Source organism: Pagrus pagrus, assembly GCF_965226575.1.
Source record: "Pagrus pagrus genome assembly, chromosome: 12".
In the NCBI taxonomy this organism is placed as follows: Eukaryota; Metazoa; Chordata; class Actinopteri; order Spariformes; family Sparidae; genus Pagrus; species Pagrus pagrus.
Window position 1 is genome coordinate 29,614,807 of NC_140196.1, and position 24,364 is coordinate 29,639,170.

The window sequence follows — 24,364 nt, forward strand, 5'->3', positions numbered from 1 at the left end:
TTCCGGTTTAGCACCGAGCAAACTTGGATGGGGATAAAATGTAATCGGGCGGCTCTTCTAGACTCTCTGAATTTTATTGGACCAGATTGCCAAAATTCTGACAGTAAAACAAGTCATGTCGCAGGGGTTGGGAGGCTGTTATTACCATTCTACAGACGCGCCTTTCACAATGTTAGCATATGGGAAAAAGCCCCAGTGCATCACATGAAGATATAATTACACGGCTTGGCCACCACAAAAACTGGCTTCAAGGCCTGGGGCTCTTTGTTGGGGTTTGATCTCGACGATGAGGCCAGCTGTCTTCTTTGCAGAGGAAGTTACAGTCAAGCCAATTGCGTTAAATAGTCCTCCTCCTATTTTTCATTGGTTTTACCGGCGGACTAAAAACCACACTGCCATCCACTGTATCAGAGTATATAACATCATGCTATTCACTGACGGGTGCGCTCATCGTCCAATGTTGATATTGTGGTGGACCACCACAAATAAATTAATGTGTGGGAAACACTGGTGTTTGGGTGGTTGGATGATGCTGTGGCTGATTGGAGTGTGTGTGTGTGTGTGTGTCTATTTATGTATGTATGTATCTATGTATGTATGTGTCTATGTATCTATGTATGTATGTGTCTATGTATGTATGTATGTATGTATGTATCGATGTATGTATGTATGTATGTGTCGATGTATGTATGTATGTATGTGTCGATGTATGTATGTATGTATGCATTTGTGCTTTGGCTTGACTGTTATGCAGTCTGTTATATTATCTTGCTGAGTGTCCTGCTTTTGTTCTGTTAAAGCCCTTTGTAAACAGAAAGACTAGCAGAGTTTTTACATACAAACGATTAAACTTGCATTTTACTGTTATGTTCTCTTTTTTGCCCAAAAATTATATCAAGGCCGCCACCACTTAAAATGGTCAATGACAGCAAAAACTAATAATATAATCATTCCATGTCTTCATCACAGTTTTTCAACATGCAATGACCACAGTTGTGCATCGCGGCACTGTCGCGGTGCTTGACTATGTCCGCATCCCAGAATGGAAGCAGAGGAAGAAAATGCATTTCAGTTTTCCTCAAAGAAAAATCCATCACTGCAGACCTTAATGGTCCAAGAAGACACAAAGCTGGACTTGTCTGTCCATTAAACCCTGCATTATCAAATGCTAAAGTTTGAATGCGGTTTTAAACAATAACAGCAGGACCTGTTCATGTCACTGACATAACTGCTTAAATCTCTAGCCAACACAAATGTCAGGGTGAGTACTGCAGAGTGCTGCCTGCTGTTTACTTTGTGCTGCTCAGAGGTGGACTCGAGAGGTTCACTCACAACTCTGACTAAAAGCACACAGCTCAGTGTTTTCCACAGCTTGTGTACCCAGAGCAAGGGTTTGGTTATCCAGTAAATATATATTTTTTTACCATGAAAAAAGTCTGACTAATTTAAATCTCTCTGGTCAAAATGTGCAGCGTTCACACTAAACACAAAGCAAATTTTTTGTGCAGCATTTTTATATACAATGTCCATGCAGCGTGTCACAGGGCTTCGCAGAGTGTTGTGTGGGGATGAATGGGCGAGACGCAGGGGAAGAGCCACTGCTAAGCTATTGAGAACCATGGAGCTCTGAGGGAGAGGGCTGGGGGCAGAGCTGGAGCTGCTGGAGGAATCAACACCTGCTGTCACACCCGATTCTGCCTGATCTGAAGCCGTATACAAGCCTGAGAAGAGCTTAGAGTTTCTTTTGTTAAAACGTTAGGGAAGGTTATATTTGACTGGACACATCGACCAGCGGCAATCACAGAAACACTGCCCAGAGCACAATGGTTTACAAAAAACACTAGACCAGACCGAGTTCAGCTTGAGGCAACCTTTATCTATCATTTAGAAGATGCTGTGATTGGCCCTGACAGAAATCATGCAGGACAGATAAGGACATACATTCTCACCAGATCTGACACATTTTTCTTCAAACAAAACTTTTGATGATCAGAAGAACTTTAAAGATGCTGTAATCACATAAAAAGTGTAAACTTATGGGTCGTAATCAATGGCACTCATGTAATACATGACATGGAGGGGAAAAACACAAACCTGCCAATCCATTGACTCCTATGAGTCCAGCAGAACTGGCAATGCTGACAAGATGGCCGTGATTGTTCGCAATCATGGCAGGAAGGAAGGCCTTGTAGGTCTGAGGAGAGAGAAACAGAAAACAAGTAAACCATGAAACTAATCAAGAAGCCCAAACAGGCACAGCTCAGAGGACAACCGACAACCTCTTTCCTCAGTACTATCAGTGCTCTGATCAGGATTTTTGGGAATGATCATCGATTGCATGAAGCAGTATCCACTGATGCTAATCATGATCGTTGATCAAAAGGTTTCTTTACTTTATCATCATCTGTTGTTGTTAGTTATTAGTGGCATATTAAAATCACCATTTCAAATGTTGAGTAAACAAGTTATTTTAACGCTGATCGATTCAAAGAAATATCTCAAGAAAAGTTGATCCAATCTTCTTCACACTTGGCAGGTTTGTTGCTGAGGATCCAAGCAAGTGCAGTGTCGAATTTGGTGCAATTTGGACACTTGATACGTTCAATATTAACACATTTTGAATCAACAGTGGACCACTGCTCTGTTCAGCAATGGTGAGAGTGGAGCGTGGCGCTGGGGGTTTGTAGGGAGCGAGTCTCTCCCGGTATGCAACAGAGCTACAAGCAAGTTGCTGCAGTCACTGTAAAGTGCATGCTGTTATTGCTGCAGTGACCCATTAAGTGTACAGATTGACAGCAGAGTTGGTCCAGACTTATACTCCTTTTCCACTGCTTAAAAATCCCACTTAAACCTGCTAAGATCAGGCTGTTGGGAATGTGTAAACTCAGCCTTGACACCTGGGACGCGTTATCAACATCCGGTGGTGGCGCGTAAAAAGGAAGGAATTTGGTATGCGGCTATTCAACCAGAGGTCCACCAGCTACAGAGCTGCTGCTCTGGAGAGGTAACATCTCAGGTTAATCAGTAGATGAGAAGATTGTTCATAGAATTTTTTGTTTTCTTCTGTTATTTTATTTTGCTCGCAGTGTAAAACAATGAAACCAGGCTAGTATAATGATAATTATCCATAACAGCCTAAACTTGGCTGGAGCACGCAGCTTACTCATGACAGGATGTTATTACACATGAGGAGGAACTGGTTTCTATGAGATTCAGTGATTAAATTAATTATAAATTATAAATGTATTATTATCAAAACAGCGACACGCTGCGATCTTTCAAATTTGAGGTCCAGAATTTTTCTGACACTGGACCTCAAACACAGAGGGTCTGTTATTATTATTATTATTATTATTAACATCACAACACGGCAGTAAGTGTGGAAATTAGATAATAATGAATAGGTGATTAACTTAAATATTGAAATAATAATGAGGAAAGTTTTTGACTTTTATCATTAATCAAGAATTTGAAAAATAATCATTACAATAATCAATAACTTAGTTAATAGATTGATCCACTAATCGAAAAAAGAATCAATATTTTCATTGATAGAAAAATAATCTAAACTACTTTACACCCACAGCCATGACAGCTCTGGTTCAGTCTAACAAGGCGTTAGCTAATTTCAGTTTTAATTTTTTATGTTTTGATAACTCGATACAATCAGTGTGAAGGGCTTTGGATGAGCTGCAAGTAGCAGTACCAGAAGTCAAGCAATTGAACAGGCAAGGCGGGAGAAGAGTTAATGTGAAAATGTTAAGTCTAACACTACAACACTGACAAATCTTTAACTGCATCTTCAGGTTTTTACAGATAAAGTCTCAATCAGAAACCACATCGATCCACAACACAGGAAACAACATGAAAAAGGTTTGCTGGCGATTTGTAGTGATATTCTAGCTGACAGCTCTGCATGTTTGGTGTTTCAAACTGACCCAGAAGTGAGCCATAGTGTTGACCTCCACCGTCTTCTCAATCAAGGAATCTGGAGCATCCATGAACTTCTTTCCCGTCACGATCCCAGCATTGTTCACCAGAATGCTGACATCACCCACCTCTCGCTTCACCTAGATGGACCAAAGTAAAATGTTCAACATATGTGATGCAATTCCATTTTGTAAAAGGTATTTCAAAATATACAGATTTGAAATGTAACTGCAGCTGCTACTGAAGACTGTTTTACATTTCACACCATTTTTACTCTTATTCCCTGAATAAAAATAACATTTCTGGAATTAAACTGTGTTAAAAAATGTCTTAATTAGGGAAGTCCCGATCCGATACTTAGCCCTAACTAATATTTTCCTAGGTAATACAGCTGCATTAAGAAAAAAATACCTGCATCCAAGCTGTTCTTAATAGCTTTTTTATTTTGTTGAAACAAAGTAAATACTTTCATATGGCTCTATCTTATTCTGCATATCCTGTTGCAACATTGGTTTTCATTTGGTTTTTTTTAACAAAAACAACCAAGTAAACAAAGTCAGTAACTAAACCCTGATCCTCGACCACAGAGGTGGGCTGGTTATCCAGGGCGATGAATTCAATGACCCTCTCTGTAATATTTTTGGCCATGTCGCTGTCTCGAGGATATTTCTCTTTCCTTTTGAAAATATCCACGAGTGTTTGTTGCTTTGATGCCTTTGCCTGTATTGCTTGAGTGAACTCATGTTTTTGTTTTTTATGTGCCGTATCAAGTGTGTAGTATTAAATGCAGCTCTTTTGTTACCCCCTCGAGACACGGTCATATTGCAGATGTTACATGTCGCCGTTGGACTGCTTTCACTTTCTAACGTGAAATATTTCCACACTGCAGACATTTTATCCACAGGTTCTCCAGGCTAACGTTACGCGCGCGTCTGCATTCTGCCACAAATTGTGCTCCGTTGACGACAGCTGACGTAAAAATAATCGGGCTTGGGTCCACGTTCAAAATTGCCGATCCGGATCAGTGAAAAAATGCCCATATCGGCCCCGATGCCGATCCCGCAGATCGGCTCAGGACATCCCTAGTCTTTATAATATAATGTCAATTTTGGGATATTAAATGCTCCCCGGAAATTTTCTGTTACCCCTCTTAATATTTTTCCTGAAGCGTACTAAAGAAAACTAAATAACAGAGGTAAGCTACATTTGAGACAAAACATTTTATGAATGCAGTTGCAAGAACAATAATTTGCACTCACTTATTCTAACTATTCTTATTATCCATTAACCCTCCCTGCTCTTTCCTTTACTTCTGCCTGTGGGATGTCTCTCTTTTTCTATGATTCACTCTGTATTGACTGTTGTTATTCCCCTGTTTGTTTATCAGCATTATTAAAAACTACCGACCCAATTTCAATGAAATGTAATGGAAGGGTGGAGCATAAGCAATGGTAGAGACCATTACATTTAGAAGCCAATCCAAATTATGGGCTGGATACACATCATTTTTTACTTAGCAGAATGCCATTCACCTTAAAAATTCATAAGATGCAAGTAAAGTTTGATGGTGACAAAATATAACCAATTGCAGAAATACAAAGACATCATATTACAATCCATATTCACAGGTGCCTCTGCTCATTCTTCATACAGAAAGCAGTCATTATGGAGCGTTCAGGGACAGGCAGCGGTTTCATGGGAGAAACAGTATAACGTTAACAATGTTTTTCTCAAACTAAGGTGAAGCTTTGCAAATGTGAATACACACATATCATGCAACTAATTATTAAATGTAAATTGTCGGCAATAAACTCCAGCAGAGATATTCAGAAAAAATGTTCAAACTTGTGTGTTCTATTGTTAGTTGTGAATGCTGAGTCAGCATTCACAATATTTGTACTACTTTCTTCCAGGTCTGATTTTTCATCTGCTAACTCCATCCACATTTTTCCAACATATTCACTCCATTCAAACATCAAAATATTCATCTCAATCAGGAGATGGTTGCTTCTATTTTTGTCATCGATATTATCCACAATTTCAGAGGTATTCAGCGCTTTTCGGCCATTTTTTCCCCTTCAAGTAAAAGTACAGAATGTTCAAAAATCCCACATCTTCATAATTTTCAAGCATTTTCAAAATGTATCTACTCATTCACGCTTCCATCTTTCAAATCCCATTAAAACTTTTCAAAATATTCATCTTCCTTTCAAGTTTAGTCGTATCATAATGGAAGTCAATTAGAAATCATTTTAAACCCATTCATTTTCAAACTCTTCCCACTCCTTCATACATTCAGTCACAGCTCAAAAATTCATAATTTTTCTGCAGCCAGTATTCACAACAGCAAGTTCTTCAGAACGTGCCTTCTCTAGTTTGTTGTGTTTTTTTATGAAGGCCTGTCCATTGCCCTCATCAAAAAGAACAAAATAACAATTAAAGTAATTTACCAAGAACTAAAAAGACCTGGCGGCCATTAGTCAGTTTACGTCACATGATGACGTTTCAATGATTTCAAAACATGTCAGATTTCACTCCACAGGGGAACTTCAACCGCCACCGGCAAGTGTTGACAGTGATATTATCTGTGTGTTGTTTGGTGTATTTTACAAGACAAAGCATGCTGCATGCGCCGTGTGCATCACACAGTTGTGCCGCTGGGGGGAACATATGTACATGTTGTTTCTGTAAATCTTCCTTTCTTTTATCATCGGCCAATTGTATTTCTGCCAACAGTATTGTATCATTTAACTTTTTAATACGAGCTGGTGGCAAATTTATTAAACCTAACTTGATGATGCACCGACTATTTATTTACTGGTGGTTACCAGCCAGTTAGTGCTAAAGCTGCAGGTAACTGTATCTTTACTTTTAATTCATTCAGCCTTTTTAACTGTGAAGCCGACAAACACCAACAACACCAAAAACAAGTTTACACTAAATAAATGTACTGAAGTACTTCAGCTGAGAACAGTTTGGAGGTCTAAGTACTTTGAGATTCATATCATTTTACCAAACTCCTGTCAGAAGTCATCAGATCCAAGCAGTGAGCAGGTGCTGGAGTCCTCAGTACAGTGGCAGACAACAAGTTGAAGTTTAAACTGCTTGAAATAGCAACGTCATCACTTTCATAATAAACCTCTCATAGGTTCAGGTTGTTAAAGATGTCAAATCCATGTAGACAGGTGACACTTTTTGTTTTCCTTAAAATTGTCACCCTTGTGTAGCTCGGCCAGCGATCCAGGTATTTTCAACTGGGAACTGGGAAGTCGAGCTTTTTTGGCTTCAAAACACCACTGAGCAGTTTTCATAGGAATGAACGGGCTCTGCCTCTAACACTGTGTCCAGTAACAAAACATCCTTGAATAGACCACGTCCCAAAGCCTTTCTTTATTTACGTGCCACCACCAGATGTTTATAACGCGTCATCACTTCACACGGCAGAATTTTGCATGTTCACCCGGGTGTTACGTTTAGATCAAAGCTGAGCCGAGGTGATAAAAACCAGGTCTACTGCAGAGTCAATTGACCAAGGTGTAAATGCAGAGTTTACACTTTCCCATTGCACACAAAAGCCTGATCTTAGTGGCTCTAAGTGGGATTTTTGGCCAGTGGAAAGAGCCATTAGTGTTGGTTAGATCCTGCTTCCTCTTTTTCACATGGGTCGTTTAAGTTCTTGCCTACATTAAGTTAATGGGCCAACTGTCTGTTTACACAACATCCATCCCTCCCCTGCCTCGAGGACACACACACACACACACACACACACACACACACACACACACACACACACACACACACACACACACACACACACACACACACACACACACACACACACACACACACACACACACACACACACACACACACACACACACACACACACACACACACACACACACACACACACACACACAGCTGGCTGTACATGCCCTTATTTACATAGAACTACACATATACAAAGTCTGACTAGCTAAAACAAACGCAGTAGAATAAAACAGGTTGGAATAATTCCTACCTTCATGAGGGTACAGATGTTACAGACTCATTCTAACTGTTTTGCTGACTCAGCTTTACGCTCATTTCAGAGGTAGTCTGTGTTGCTGTTGAGAAAATTACATTTACTCGTTACTGTAGCTGGGTCCATTTTGTGCACTTCAATTAAAAAAAATCAATAATTTCACTACTATTTTTAATCTAAAGTACTGTACTTTGTTACATTTCAAGTCATCTGTGTTACAGAGTAAAAACCCAAGTGTGAAAAATCCTACTGAACTGTGTGAAGATCAAACAGAAGACAGGTGACAAATCCATGACTGCAGCGGAGTAGAAGCAGCTGGTGTGTCTGTGGCTGCAGGAGGGCAGAGTTTCAGAGCTCCATGTCGAGAGAAGAGTCACAAGCCCTTCTCACACAGAGACTCTGCATTACCTCCGCAGCGGAGGTTCACGAATTCTCCGCCTTTCCAAACCAAGCAGCTCCGGCATAAAGCCGCGCTGTGGGTCCAAAAGAGACGTGATTTTTCAATGTGTTTACCCTGTTGACCTCCTGTTAATGTAAACATGTACCTGCTGACTGTCCATAATCATACGGATGCTGTTATAATGTTTTTGTGATTGAGATCTTGACCCACCAAACATCCTGGAAAGTGACAAAGTTATGTTTTTTTAAGCTCTAAATTACATAATTACATAATCATCATCAGTACACAGGACAGTGTCTGACTGTCAGTCGCAGGTAGGGAGGCTGTTTTCTGGGGGAAAGGTCACTGAGGTCTCGGTCAGGGGGGCTGACAGTCGCAGTGATTTTTCAATACAAGTTTCCAGAGACAGCAACTACAACAACACAATAGTGGAAGGAGACAAAGACATGGTGTGCTAAAGTTATTTGCTCTAAATTGCATCGCATAATCACCTCCATTCAACTGTGGGAGCTGCCTGGCTCTGCTGCTGGCGACAGATGCTGTTTTTTGGGTGTGAATGGGGCTACTGAAAATGCGAAGCAGAGCGGCTGGAAAAGAGGGAAGTGAAGTTTGCACTGCCTCGTCAGGAGGGAAACATATCTGCTCTGTTCTGGGATCCCATTTATAAATATTGCGTACACACAAAATGGGGCCTGACATGGGGCGTACGCCACTTCCCACACAAAACTTGTGATTTATAAAAAACAACTAGACGGGAGAATGTGTGCACCTGTAAGCAAACTTTGACACATGCTTACGAACATTTTGGAGGCAAGATGAACTGGTGACACAAACGATGAGGTGCTGAATTGAAGCGGAATGTAGAAATTAAAGGTGAGAGGCTTCTGCCGTTCTGTACATTACATCAGATATGATCAAATAATGAATACTGTACACATATAACATAAGTACAATTTTAGTTTTCACATTGTTATGTAGTTGTGTGTAAAATGCAGAGAACACCATCGAGCATATAGCGTATTCACTGCCGGTACATATGGTTTATGGTTCAAATGATGTCCCAGGCTCAGGGATAACACTGACTGTCGCGATCATTTTGGCAAGTGAAGCAGTCGGTCCTATCGCTGTACACATTAAGTGCTCAGTGCCACTCTGCATAATGCTGCATGGACTGTCACTGTCCACGCACTACTAGAGGACAACATGAATGAACATATACAATTACGTGCTTTGTAACCTCCACCTCACCAACAAACACCTCGTTCTCTGTGCAGGAAATATGTTTTTTCTTTGTCTTTCTCTCATTGTGGCCATGATTCACTGTAAAGAACCATCAATCAGCGGCTCATTTCCAGGCATTAACATTCATGAGGCACTTTGCATTAACCATTTATGGCTGAATGTGGGTGTGGAGAGGATATGAGGCGGATCCATGTGCGCACATTTCCAGGTTGACTAGGGATTTATAAAAGGAAATGCGCATTGTTGGGCGTACCCCAGGTTTTATAAATCTGAATATTTTTTGCCGCACAACATTTTCAGCTTTTTGGTGCATGTTCACTTTTAGTATGTATCCCAGGACACAGAGCAGGAAAAGGCTAACATACAAGATTCAGTAAGAAGCGACAAAACAACTGAGAGCTGATCATTCAGACACCTAAAAAGCGCCTATACCTTACCCCTAAATTCCACCAGATCAGTGTTCGGTCTGGCCCCACTCCATCACGGCAGCGGGGGCGATAGCTTTCACTCTAGTCTATGTGTTAACTTCCACCAGGTCCGCTGCGCTGCGTGTCTGCTGCGTCCCAGCTCCGACAGCCCGCAGCCCTCCGGAGCAGATACGCAGGACTTCTGTATCTGGCGGATGCCGGAGCACGACGCGGCAATTCAGCCGAATTCAGCGCATAGCAGACTGGAAGTCACACACTGACAACAACATAACATCCAGTTAATTTTCAAAATAAAACAGTCCGTGTTGACGCCAGCACAAAAATCTCAAAAATTAGACAAATACAAGCTCTTCTTCTAATCCTTCGGTTATATATATATATATATATATATATATCGGGGGGGGGGGGGTCGTTACATTGGCTGTGGTCACAAGACGTCACAACGCCCACTTGGAGGCGGGGTGGGCACTCATTGGACCTGGAGGGCTAGCTGCTTAGCATACTCACTTCAGTAGACATCTCTGTAACACAGTACATAGACGTCTTCTACATAATATTAACACTCTGTTGATAATGTTAGTTAAATGGACAAATGGTAAATGGACCGTATTTACAGCATATAGCAATTTTCTAGTCTTATTTGGCGGATGTGGCCGCCAAAGTGTTCCCACCATCGGAAAGTTGGTGGTTAGATTCCCCGCCCCTGCAGTCTACATGTCGAAGTATCCATGGGCAAGATACTGAACCCCAAGTTGCTCCTAGTGGCTCTTCCATCCGTGTGTGTGTGTGTGAATGGTTAATGCTCCTGATGAGCAGCTGGCGCCTTGCATGGAAGCAGTGATTGAGTGCTGTTTTGTAAAGAACATTAAGTGGTCGCCAAGACTAGAAAAGCACAGGATGAATACAGTCCATTTACCATTTATCGACCACTCAAAGCACTTTAAAAGACAGGTCAGCCTTCACCCTTTCAGACACAGCATCTCCCCATACTTTGACTTAACTTTGGCAATATGCGGTGCCTTCCCTTTGGCACACAGCTCTGCTCGCTCACAGACTATTATCAGATTATTATAAGCCTCGCCTCCTAAACAAATACATTAGCCAGATCAAGATCTTCACGACAGGCGGCTGTAGTGCTCATCCAGCTTTTGTCCACAGACGCCGCCAGGGACAACAGAAAATGAAAGTTCCTTGTAGTGTTTTTAATAGGGGTATCAATCAATTAAAATATTTAACCATGATTAATCGCATGATTGTCCAAAGTTAATTCGCAGTTAATCACAAATTATTCACACATTTTTTATTTGCTCTAAATGTACCTTAAAATGGATAGTTAAGTTTTTATCATTATAGGTTTTTGATACTCGTATCAACATGGGAGTGGACAAATATGCTTGCTTTATGCAAATGTATGTTTATTATTATTGCAACAATCCAAAACTGTGCAGAATATTCTCCAGAATAACCTCAAAGGCAAGGAGTCAACATCGACGGGGACCAAACCCCAGCAGATGTCAGGTATTGTTGCCAATTGTTGTTTTTAGTTACATACCTGCAAGTAAACTTAGACGGGCAGCAGAGGCGTTAGCTCATACGGCTGTGAGCACTGTCGGTCCCTGGGTGAATGTGTGGCAAACAAATTAACTTTCCAGTTATGTTCCTAACTTCACGCAAAGCTAGCGAGTGGAATATGTTCTGAATGTATATGGGCTGTTTGCTAGCTAATGTACGAAATGTATACTAGCTAGCTGGCTAACTTTCTGTCAGGAATTTATTTGTGAAATTCTAGCCAGCTAGCTAGTATACATTCCATGCAACATTGCAAGACAATAACCATTCATGAAATTACATTTTCATAACACTTTACAAAATCACAATCAACAGTTATAATATAGTCTATGTAACAAGCATATTACATTCTTGTTTTGCATTTTTTAATATGTTTTGAGGTAATGAAATAGAAAGTGTTTGACGCTGCCTACCCACAGCGGTTGAGCAACGAGTTCTGCTAGATGGGGTACTACGGCAACACCACTTAGACAAACCCCATGCAGAACTGCAATACTAACATGTCTTTTTTGTTCTTCAATGCACGGAATTCTTTATTTTTAATATTATTATATCTTCTGGGTCTGATTTGTTCGTTCGCTAACTTCTTCCCCATTTTTCAACAAATTCATTCCATTCAAACACCAAAATATTCATCTCAATTAGGAATCGACTGCATCTATTTTTCTCATTGATGTCATTCATAATTTCAGAGGTATTCTAACTCCATTCAAACTTTGAAATATTCCACAATTTGTCTACATTCAAGGTGGTATTCATCTTTCAAATCCCATGAAAACTTTTCAAAATAGTCAACTTTCTTTGAATCTTTGTCGTAACACAATTATAATGGAAGTCAATTAGAAATCACTTCAAACTCACTCATATTCCAACTCTTCTCCCTCCTTCATACATTCTCATAGAAACTCCACTCAAACTGTGAAACTTTCACAAAGATTAGGACTTTCTCTCATTAATTCGACTATTCATAGCATTCATAATTCATTACTTTGCAGCCACTTTAAGATTTTTGCATTGGTGTCTATGTGGTGGAATGTTGACAGCCAGAGTGGAGGAGCCAACTGACAGAGTGGGGAGGAGCTCAAAAAATTATAAAAACCTTGGCTGTGTCCGAAATCACTCACTCATTCCCTACTCCCTAGTCACTACATAGGGAGTCCAACATAGTGGACTATTTAGGGAGCTCATCAGCAGAAAGAAAAAAGCACTTTTGGACACTACTCAGGTGCTGTTAATTACGTCACTGCTGTCGCACAGTTGAAACGTCATACATCAATGCCAGTTGTGGACTATCCATAATAAATACTTAAATATATTTTCAAAATTAGTAAAAAAAAAGTATACAGTTAATACCGAGTCAAAACACAAGCATTTTAATGAACATCCCGATTATATTTATATTTAAAATATATATACATGTATGTGTATATATACACACCATTTTCGCGCCACATCTTTTGTCGCTTTTATCTCTTTTATCTTGTACCGTGCGATCAAAGAACTATAGTTAGACCCCATTTACCTCGCAATTGCATGAGTCTCAGAGCTTCCCAAAATGCCACCAAACATAATTTTATCTGTGTTCTTACTCACCATCATCCAGATGATTTTGATCAGAAGGAGAATAAGAATACAACAAACAAGACGAAGAAGAGTGAGATTTGCGGCTCTTGCTAATCTAGCAAGACGTCGTCAGATTGTAAGTATAAAGATGAAGGATTTTACATGTATACAAGACATATAAATCATAAATGTATTGTCAGTGTCAATAATTCACTCGTATTGTCAGACTACACCCCCTCCTGTGGAAACAGACAGGGCACAACTTTGTTCTTAAATCAGATTTGATAGATGGATAAATAGATAAATATTTTATTCATTCCTTAGGGGAAAATCAGGTGTCCAGTAGCTCATAAAAACATACATGAATAAATAAGTTAAAAATAGCTCCTAAAAACACACACGAATAATGCATTCGTCCGCCATTTTTCTCTCAGCGCAATGCATGAAAGTAAATATTGCTTGGTTCGTGACCATTGGTTGCACACTATTTTTCGCGATGCATTGTGGGATACTTTGAGTCCACTATATAGGGTATAATAATTCCCACTACACATTCGGACAGCACTACAAAATGGCGTACTCACTAGGTAGTGCACTATATAGGGAGTAGTGAGTGATTTCAGACACAGCCCTTGTCTTCAACTTGCCCTCATTTCCACAATCTTCACTCCAGCAGAAAAATGACACAACAGTGGTTCTCTGGAGGCAATTGGACAAAAACTTTTGGCTCGGTGGGCTTTTAAATGACAGAAACACTGACCAACTGCTGCAATAAGTCCCATTAAACAGAGGAAAACTATCTGGAGGCAGCATACACATCCACTTTTCTGAACTGCTCCACATTTTTGACCACACACAGAAAAGTGTGTGTAAGTGATAACAGTTACTGTTTCTGAGGGAGAAGCATGATAATGTGAGGTGAGGTGATAATGTGAAATCAGCTCTCTCAGTTCGTTACCACAAACAACTTAATTACCATTTCCATGGCAACCAATAACAATACAGAGACAGATTATCAATGAGTCAGTTAAAACACACAGTGGCGCGCAAGCCAAATATGCACGCATTCACATGCACACACACAGACACACAGTATATTTTCCAACATTTGAACTACTGTATATTTAATTATTATCTTTTCAATCATTCAAGCCAGAAACTCGTTTTAAATATTTAAATGTTCCCAATCATTGATACAATGAGATTTATTTAACTTTTCAGTCCCATTCACAGTATGTGATTCATTCTCACTGTAACATCTCTTCATATTTCATCAGCTGCTTCTTGAACAAATTCAAGCCAGTATTGCAGTTTGGCTCACAGCTTATTAGCTTATATCCAAATTTTTATCATCATCACTGTTGAAGGCCTACAGTGATTCTTATATTCTCCGACAGTAAAAATACAGCCTACACACAGAATTGTTTCTGTTCTATCAAGTTGTGATTAATTGAATGATTCTGAGTTAATATCATTGTGTTTCATGCTCAAGCCCAAGGGTTGATCACTGTATGTGGCTGAGGATAACAAAAGAAGGATTAACTCATACTGAAACTGAACCGACAGTCATTTCTGGACTAAAATAAAATGTAAACTGTCCTGTGTTTTTCGCCTTTTTTGACTTTCACTGTTTGTAAATCCAGCCTGCTGCTATGAGTTTTAGTTATTATCAGGTGAGGCTACTTTTTATTTTGTACATTTTCACAAACACCAAGGACTTAGGTAGGTCTGCATATATAGTTCTGCATTGCTACTCTATTTCTATTTATTGTAGGCTAGTTCATTTGTTTCATAAATGCACCAAAACATGGCATCATTGAAATGGCAATGCAAAGTTCAAGTACCTTATACTGTAAGCATAAGTAGCCCACTGCAGAGTTGCCACATGATGTGAAAATATAAATGAAATCTCAGTTAGGCCTATTAATAATCTTGATAGGCTAATTTAGACTTTCTAGGCTGTGTTACCTTCATTATAAGACACAAATATGTTTTGTGGCTCCAGACAGACTTGTCCAGTTGTTTCCATTGCAAACTATTCTGTATGCAACATAATACCTTATTATTTCTATGAAATGTACTGAGAAACGATGTGTGACACAAAATTTGTGGCAGATAGAAAATATGCTTGGCCAGCGGGTTTTTTCATCTACCAGTCACAAAAGTTCATTTTTGCTCACTGCTGGCCAAACTGTTAGTTTAAAACCTGTGACCGTCTAACCATCACACTTCTTGTTAATGCTGTTGCTGTTCCCAGATATCTGCTATGACTTTGATGGTTACTATGTTATTGTAACTTTTACAGATTACCTGGTCAGCCACTCTGTAGACTTCGTTCTTGTCGCTGCAGTCACACAGATAGTAGTGGACTCTGCTGGCACCGCTCTGTTTAGCCAATCTAGCCGTTTCCTTCATTCCCTCCTGGTTAATATCCCACAACACCAACACAGTGCCAAGAGCTGCAAACTCCTGCGCCATGAGGCGACCGATGCCGCTACCTGACCCAGATATCAGGACCACCTCGCCAGCTATGTTCTTCTTCTTAATGGGAACAAACAGGTGGATAAAAGATTCCACATTGTACCAGATGGACAGTAGGAGGACTTGAAGTGTTTCCAGGAAGAAATTCATAATGGATCTAGAAGGGAAGAAAGAGAAATGATACATTAGAGAAATATAGCAGCTGTTCACATTTGGTAGCCTAGTGATTGGATCACAGGTTTGATTCTTGTGATAGGATCTCACTTCCCTGCTCTACATGCAAATACACACCTACAGCACTGGAACAAACAAATCCAACATTTTTTTAACAAGCAGAAAAAAATATCTTCATGTATAATGTTTGCAAACAGAAGGCCCAAATGAAATCAGTTGAAACAGTGTGTTCAAACAGCTGCTGGGAGGTAAGACATACTTCAGATATGGAAGCATTTTATTTCTTAGAATATAGAATTTACTGTAGCCGTTTCACAAAATTGTCAAGTTTCTCCTCACTCAACAACTCTTAAAATCATGCGATTTGTAAGGGAATCTGGGGATATTGCCATAACTAGTACAATGCTTAGTTGAAACTTTGTGTTCACAAACATCTGCTGCAAAACATAGGTTAAAAAAGCCCAAACATTTCATTTTCATCACAGTTAACCATGTGGAGATCAGACAGTGTGCTATCCATTCAGCCTCTTGTTGCAGTTTCTTCTTCTTCTTTTTCTTCTTGTTTCGCAGAGGAAATGAGTTGGGTAGGCAGTTCTTCAATGTGGCCCGGACACATTAGCATACACAATGCTAAAAGAATGGGGTCACATGCAGCCGAAACCACCTCTGAATGTGGTCTGAGTGATCAGATTTCAAAGCCTCCTCGATGCATCCTCAGGGTGTTCACACTAGGGGTGTGACGAGACACTCAGCTCACGAGAATGAGACGACATTTAACACTATTTTTTGTTTGATCTAAAGTCACAAAATGCTAAACAAAGCAGGTCCATTGTGAAATATTTCAACTACACAGGTTTTGCCACAAAACTCACCTGACTGGCTTCTCATGAGTCTCTTCAGACCTTAACTTATAACTGTGCATGAACCATGTGTGAGCTTCTAACTTCTAATGAAGCTGTGTGTGACCTTCTTACTGAACTCTTTTCCATAAATTGAAAGCAAAAAATAAACTTTTTTTTTTTTACACACAGGAGAGGTTGATTTTAGTAGAGAGCTGTGCTGGTTCTGTAGGTGTCTTTGCATAGTGCTTGTGTTAGCCGCGGTGTACGGCACTATTTTCTAACAGTGCTTACATTTTGTTCGTGGAAGGGGCATCTTCTATGCTAACTTCGAGTTCAACGTCAGACTCTGTCATGCTGGCGGCTGCTCTGTCTGTAATGTACCGATATCGCAAGACAGCTTTTCACCTCGACAAGAAATATCATCACATTTCAATATGGCGAGATCTTGTGGCACAAGAGTACTTAGAGTACTTTTTAACACAAAGAAAGAACTATCTTCGTGTATAACATTTGCTGTATTAATAAAGAAGTCCAAATAGTTAAGAATGTGCTGTAGACAGCATTTTACTAAATTTAGAAAGTTGCTTAAAACTCCACAACGCATAAAATTTGGTGATTTTTTTTTTTTTTAGGGAATCTTGGGATTTTTTTCCAGTTTCCAAAATGTGTTTCTGGAAACCTTTTTTGAAGAAAAAGGGTCTCACTAGAGTTTTAACCCTAAAACAATGCATGCTGGGGAGAAATGTGCTGTTTATATTTCTTTACTGAGTTGATTGAACTCTGTACAGCACACTCATCCAATTCATCATTTCAAGTCAAAAAGTTAGAAGAACTCATGTTTAGACACCAAATCAGCGTGACGTTGTGGTAACAACTCTTCCGGGTGCTGCTTTTCATTGTGGAGTTATGTGCAATCTGCACACTTGTTTATTTCTGCTGTCCAACCTATCTGGTGTTTCTGCTGTGCTTTTTTCATGTACTGTTACTTTGCTAGCTTCATTGGTGTCTAACTGCTGTCTAGTTTTTGGTAAACTCAAGCTGTCACTTTCTTCAGTTTGTGGCTCAACAGGTCCATTCCGTCTCCTGACCAGTGTGAGTGAAAGTGCTGTTATTAATGAGATATGCAAGTGTCAAACATGCAGTTTAGATGAATGATCTATACGCATTGTCAAAACATCATGAAAAATGTCAGTTCAAGTGAATGTAAGCTGATGCATTTTATTTCTGCCTGGAACTTACTGTAAACAAAAACGTTGTGATTCGGTCTGTGAGTTCTGAAGTGGGTCTGAAAGTAGAAACTAGAAATTTTTAAGTTTAATCAACTTGAAATAAAAAAAGTTTCTATATTTACATTAAAGGTATAGTTGGTAATGTTGGAGAGCTAGCAAGATTTGAAAGTGGCACCTCGTCTAAGCTCCACCCCCTTCTCCCCCTCCCGTCAGTGCTCCATCCAAAGCCCCGCCCCCACAAACTTTAACGCGCATCAGACAGTCCGTCAGCAGGGCAGAGGAGAGCCGTTAGCATTGGGCTAATACAAGCTACAAAAGTAGCTAAGTTGGCTAACGTTACATATTTCATGAAAATAACAAATCCCCCCGAAGCAGGGGGGGGGGGGTTGCTGGCAGGACGAGACATGAGGGCATCGGATTGGTTCTTTCAACTCGGACCGAGAGGCAGGGATTGGTCAGAGTCTTTACAGGCCTGCAGCTGCCACAGAGGTCTGATTTATTTCGTTCCTTTTTCTGAACACACTGGCTGTGTCCAAATTCAGGGGCTGCAGCCTTCAGTGGCCTAGCCTTCGCGGTCCACGAGGGCCGGGTCCTTCGGACAGGTCTTTGAAGGCCTCGTCCACCGTTGTTAAATGGAACGGTCTAGCCTTCGGAGTATTTCCTGGTTGCCTCACCAGATGTTCCCGCCCCTTACCCTTACTCACGATTGTGAATGAAGAGATGCATTAAAGTCTGTTTTGGTTCAAATCTATCAAACGTGTACATTTATTTGTGTGTGTATAAAAATTAACAACAAAATGTGTCAAATCTAAATTGAATCATCAACATTACAAAATAAACATTAACCCATTAGTGAATAACAACTATATTTACCATAGCATCACCAGCGTCACATATTTTAACTGAAATTTGAAATTTGGAGGTTTTGAAGTTTAACATATCTGGCGTTGGATGTTCAAATGAATAAAAACCGAGTATAAACCCATTACTTAAATTTAAATGTCATGTCTGCGCCACTTGATGTCGCCATTTTCTCTTGCTTCCTCTTCTGTTTCGGGACTGAGCAGCGGTGCGCAAAGGATCTTGGGATATGGGAGGCCGCGAAGGATAGTTGCGGTGCGTCCTCCGAAAAGAGGGAAGGCCAGGCTGCATTTGTGGGCTGCGTTTGGAGGAGCCTCTGAATTTGGACAGCCTTCGCGCAGTGTTGTGACGTAATTGGCCTTCAAATGCGCACTTCGAGGGCTGCAGCCCCTGAGTTTGGACACAGCCATTATGTATGGACTACTCTCAGGGTGGAAAGACCATTTCACCCAGTATAACAAAAAGTGTTTCTGAACAGGATTACCAACTTTACCTTTAAAGGAGCACTCTGTAGTTTTGTTAAAGAAATGTTGATGAGAAGAGAAAGATCTTCATTGGCTGATTTTTTAAAAACTAAATCAACAAACTCTCTTTGTTTTCATAACCGAATAAACTAACTGACCTTAAAGGACAACACAGTTTATACTGTTTTACTTTGTTTATCTGTGGCAGGCCCTGCAATCTTTCTAGCTTCAAACATTGTTCTGGGACCTTGCGAGAACAGCTTGTTTATTCACTTATGGAAGAAAGTTATTACCTCATTAATATTGTAAATATAACAATAAAAACGTCACAGTGCCCCTTTAAGTTAATGAAAAAAAAATCTTACTAGGTTCCATTCATACTTTTTATAGTCATGTACATTTCCATCCTTAGTGTCCACCTACAACACACATCCACACAACATGCTTTCAAAAACCCTCCGAAGTGATGTCAAATTATGTAAATAGTAGTAATGAGCTACAATATGCGGAGAACCCGGGTCATTTCCGTCACATGTATTCGGGCACGTTTGTTCTGAGGGTTTAAACAAGTTTTAGCTCCTTCAGAAGTTTGTCTGTCTCTTGTTACCGCATCATGTCTCCGATACATCTAACAGTTGTCATGGTTAACAAAAGACAAACGACATTTTACAATAAAAAGTAAGAAAACAAGTGAAGTGAACGGTCCTGCGCTCTGTCCTTGCTGCTGTCCGGCCGTGAGAGACCTTTGCTCTCGTTACATCGCATAGGGCAACGCTCCCATCAAACGTCTTGCAGCACACTGAGGTTGATAAATGTAAGTTAAGAAGGAGTTAGCAGCTCCGGTTAGAGGCCGGTGAACGTACCGTGGTGAGCTGAGCAGCAGGACGGCAGGTGTGGAGCAGTTGCAGCTCGGTGAGTCTTCCCTGTACTTTGAGCCGTTACAGCCGTTTGTATAGCCCCGGGGGGAGAAAGGCAGCGCTTACCATCAAACACTGTTGTGAACAGGGAGAAGCCGGATGTGTCACATGACTGCTGATTAACCAGTCCCAGCCGCACCCGTCTTCCCTGCTCCGCGCGGGATTGTGGGACTTGGAGTGTGTGTGCTTTTTCCCTCCTCTATTTAGGCTGATAGAAGAGAACAGGATCTAGTGTACACTCACGTGGAAAGTCGCCTTTGGCTCCATAGTAAGTCTACACTTCTCTATTTGACTCTTCAAAGGTATCAGCGTCCCACTTTCCTTCTGTGTTTCTTTCCTCAATTTTCCTCAACTGGAAAAAATAGATTAGATAGATAGATAGATAGATAGATAGATAGATAGTCTGATGGCAGGTAGGAAATATTTCCTGTGCTGTTCCTTCAGCAGGGTTGAATGAGTCTGTTGCTGAAGCTGCTCTTTAGCTTTAGTTTTGTGGAGGGGGTGAGAGGCATTGTCCATGACAGCCAGCAGTTTTGCCAGCATCCTGTCCTCCACCACCTCCTCCAGGGTGACAAGCTTAGAGCCAACAACAGACTCTGCCTTCTTGATGAGTTTATTCAGTCTGTTAGTGTCTTTCGCCTTGATGCTCGCACCCCAGGACACCACAGCCAAGAAGATGGTGCTCGCAACAGACTGATAGAACATCTGGAGCATCCGGTTGCAGACATTGAAGGACCTGAGCCTCCTCAGGAAGTAAAGCCGGCTCAGGCCCTTCTTTTAGACTGCCTCCGTGTTTGTAGACAACTCCAGTTTATTGTCCAGCACAACACCCAGGTATGTGTATGATTCCACAATGTCAACATCTGTCCCACCAATGCAGACTGGAGAGGGCGGGGGCTTGTGATTATATATGACATCAACATAACCGATCATGGATACCGACATTACCACTCATTAACATCCTCTGCAATAAGGAAGAGGATTAGAGCCACTGTAAAATATTTATTTGAGTTCTGACTTTTTTTCTCAGAATTCTGAATTTATTCTCAGAAATCTAAAAAGAAATGTTGTCTTAGCGAAAGACCATTCAGTTTGTTGTGATGTCATAGCTTTGTAACTCCAGTTGGGGTTCTTCCTAGAACATCATAATAAATGTTGACAGATGTTAGGAGCTTGAAATGGCTGACCAGCCCAGCCCAAAAAAATTCAGATAACTTTGTGTCTCATCGATATGTTCCTCCATGGCTGTAGACAGCTGTGAGGTCAATGCCGTCCCGAGCTCGGTAATCATTTCCTAAAACAAAAATGGGCCTATGCCTAAATGTTCTCAATATATAAGATTATGATTTTTTTTTTTTTTTAAAGAAACGTGAAGTCATGATGTCAAATGAGTCATTTGATTTGAGACATTTTCAGAAAAATAACAGACTGATGTGGCCACATCTCTAAACTCTTGTCTTCATGTGATTAGACAGACCGGATGTGGGGGGTCACACTGGGACTTGGGACATCTGAACTGGATTAATCAAAGTTTAAGGACACTGAAAGACGGTGGCACTCTATATTTACTTCTTAGCATAACTGACACGGTCTATTCTGCACATACGTTGTAAATATGATGAGGGTGAGTGGTGGGATGTATTTAGCACTCACTGTGTTGTTTGCACTTGTGTTATGTACTGTATGTCGATGTATGTACTGTATTATATTGTTATGTGGCATTGTTATGTGCTAATCTATTTTCCGGATCATTATGTAATATAGGAGACACCAAGCAAACAATATCATTTTAACTTAATAGAGTATAATGATAATGTAAAATTTTTTCAATAGGTACTTTTGCACTCTACTTTCAGTAGTTATTTTGATCACTAACAGTTTACCAAATCAGTCATGGGGAGAGTGAGTTGGCACCACCTGTAGGGTGAGTAAACCATACAAATGTAAGTGCTGTATCGTAGGCAACTGGATTTGTTTGAGTTTCTTGAAAACGTTTCACCTCTCATCCAAGAGGCTTCTTCATGTCTAACTAACTGGAGAGGAGTAGGCAGGCTTTTAAACTCTGTGTGGGAGTGTCCTTACAGACTCGTTAAGGACACGTGTAAGCTCTGAGTTTCAGAGTCGTTAGGGCCACTTTGGGATCGTTGACCCAATCGGCCTTCATGTGGGTTGCTAGGGCTAGGTGAGCCCAGGTATGAGTGGTTGTTAAGCTGTCTGGGGAGAGAACTCAGTACTGCACTGTAGGTGGGTGATAAGTAATGTCTTAGGCCTCCTCCTCTGTTCAAAACGGTCGTTCCACTTTGACATAGATGGATTCTTTTACTCCTCTTTCAAACCATCTGTCTTCTCTGGACAAGATGTTACATTGTTGTCCTCAAAGGAATGATTTGTCTCCTTCAGATGTAAGTGGACAGCAGAGTCTTTCTGGGATTTGGGGTGTTATTTTGGGTCTATGGTGCTGCCACAAGCATAAATACTTTGAAAAAAGACCATCTGTGCTTTTTTAAGTGAGATACAGATTTCTGACAGTGTCTTGTAGTTTCCAGATTCAGCATCGGTCACCGACGTCATTGACCGTTCATGTGAATATTCCCACCCTCAGTGTCCGCCCACCAGGTACAGCATTACCGTCTCGGAGATCCGCCATTACGCTATCGAAAGCACCATGTCGAAGCGCAACGGGAGGTGTTCTGTTGTTGGTTGTAAAAATCAATCAGCTCATCATCAATCATCGAGCTTGGTAACTAAGTAACATATTCAGACACACTTACCCTTCTGACACGTCCTGCTGCAGGCGCAGAGTCTGTATTTTTCTGAGCCTCTCCTTCTGGGTCCGATTCTGGTTCGAACTGGTGTGGTTGAACGACAGCATCTCCGCGAGCCATAGCGATACATCCACCGTAAACATTAGCGCATGCTACCGCTAGCATAAGCGGCATCCTCTCCCTGAGAGGGGCGTGTAGCAGGACGGAGCTCATTAGCATTAAAGGTGCAGGCACAGAAACAGCTGCTCTCAGTAGAGATCAGTAGAGTAACTTTTAGACAGCTGAAATTCAGGACCACGGATGGGTTTGGGGCAATACATTTCAAATACAGTGTTGTTGGACCTCTGACAGCTGTGTGAAATTGATGAAAAATAGTATAATTTGGGACCTTTAATACATCTTATGATCTTTTTAAGACTATTTCCACACATTTTACGACCTCATCGCCACTTCGAGTCCTAACCGGTTACACAAGCGACACACTTTAACTTACATTTACTCTATATTGATTGTAAAGTGCCACAACTAAACAGTCTTAGTTTGTGATAACTCCTTATCAGTACAACATAATTCAAATAGGCGGGGTGGGGAACAAAGTACAAGAGAATGAACTGAGAGACAAGGTGTGAAATCTCTCAGCCTCTGCAGAAAGGTGTGGCAAAAAGATAGAAGGTCTCACACAAGGTCATGAAACACTCAGGGTGTCTGTCCCCCGGGGTCCTGATGGCCCATCGACGACCACAGAGGACAGTAAGTGTTCTCCACTGTGGCCAAAGCAAAGCCATACCTGGCCCACTATGTGCTGGTGCAGGCACCACTCACCAGGATGGGGACCTCTCCATGACTGCAGATCTGCCGCTGCAATCCGGGGCCCCGGAAGGTAGAATGCCCTCAGGACCACACCCTTGAACTGAGCCCACAAGAGCATCTTCCTCACTCTTACATGCAGGGATGGAGACCTCAACTCACCCTGACGGTTGATATTAGACATCACAGCTGTGCTGTCTGTCCTAATAGTAGACTAAGTGTACAGTTTTCGCCTACTTTACTACAACTAACATCAATTCTATCTAGGTTAAATTGTAGAGATAAAAAGGAAATTATGATGACTCGTATGCTTTTGAACAGTATACGTACCTAAATACACAATACCAAAATGTCATGGTGTCATGGTGAATCCATAATGGTACCATAATGGTACTTTTTTTTTTTCAAGTTTTCATGACTTAATTAGCAAATAAAGTACATTAAACTATTAGAAATTAAGCTTTACTCACTGATTATTATGATTTTTTTTTCCTGACTGAAAAAGGCCAGGAAAAGATGTTTTCAAACATTCAAACACTGCTTTTGGTTCCTTATGGTCTTGCCTCTTTTTTAAAGTACTGCATCATAACTGGGGATGTATCAAGTGTAAAAGGCCAAAAATGGGCATGTTGCCAAGAGGCAATATTGTACCATAGAGAGTTAAAGGG

General features: G+C 40.7%; 1 protein-coding gene across 3 annotated transcripts in view; it reads right to left on the reverse strand.

Moving 5' to 3' along the window:
• Positions 1 to 20,328, reverse strand: part of LOC311266221 (epidermal retinol dehydrogenase 2-like) — a 56,451-nt gene extending 36,123 nt beyond the window's left edge. Inside the window, exons 1-4 of one of the 3 annotated variants that reach the window (XM_084368488.1) lie at positions 20,071 to 20,319; positions 15,467 to 15,794; positions 3,939 to 4,070; positions 2,095 to 2,194 (exon numbers count right to left, since the gene is read on the reverse strand). In XM_084368488.1, coding sequence (XP_084224614.1) covers positions 2,095 to 2,194; positions 3,939 to 4,070; positions 15,467 to 15,787 — 553 coding nt within the window. In that variant the 5' untranslated portion in view covers positions 15,788 to 15,794; positions 20,071 to 20,319. Of the gene's footprint in view, positions 1 to 2,094; positions 2,195 to 3,938; positions 4,071 to 15,466; positions 15,795 to 20,070 lie in introns of all 3 variants that reach the window. The other 2 variants (XM_084368487.1, XM_084368486.1) reach the window with 2 other exon arrangements.
• Positions 20,329 to 24,364: the final 4,036 nt, after the last annotated feature.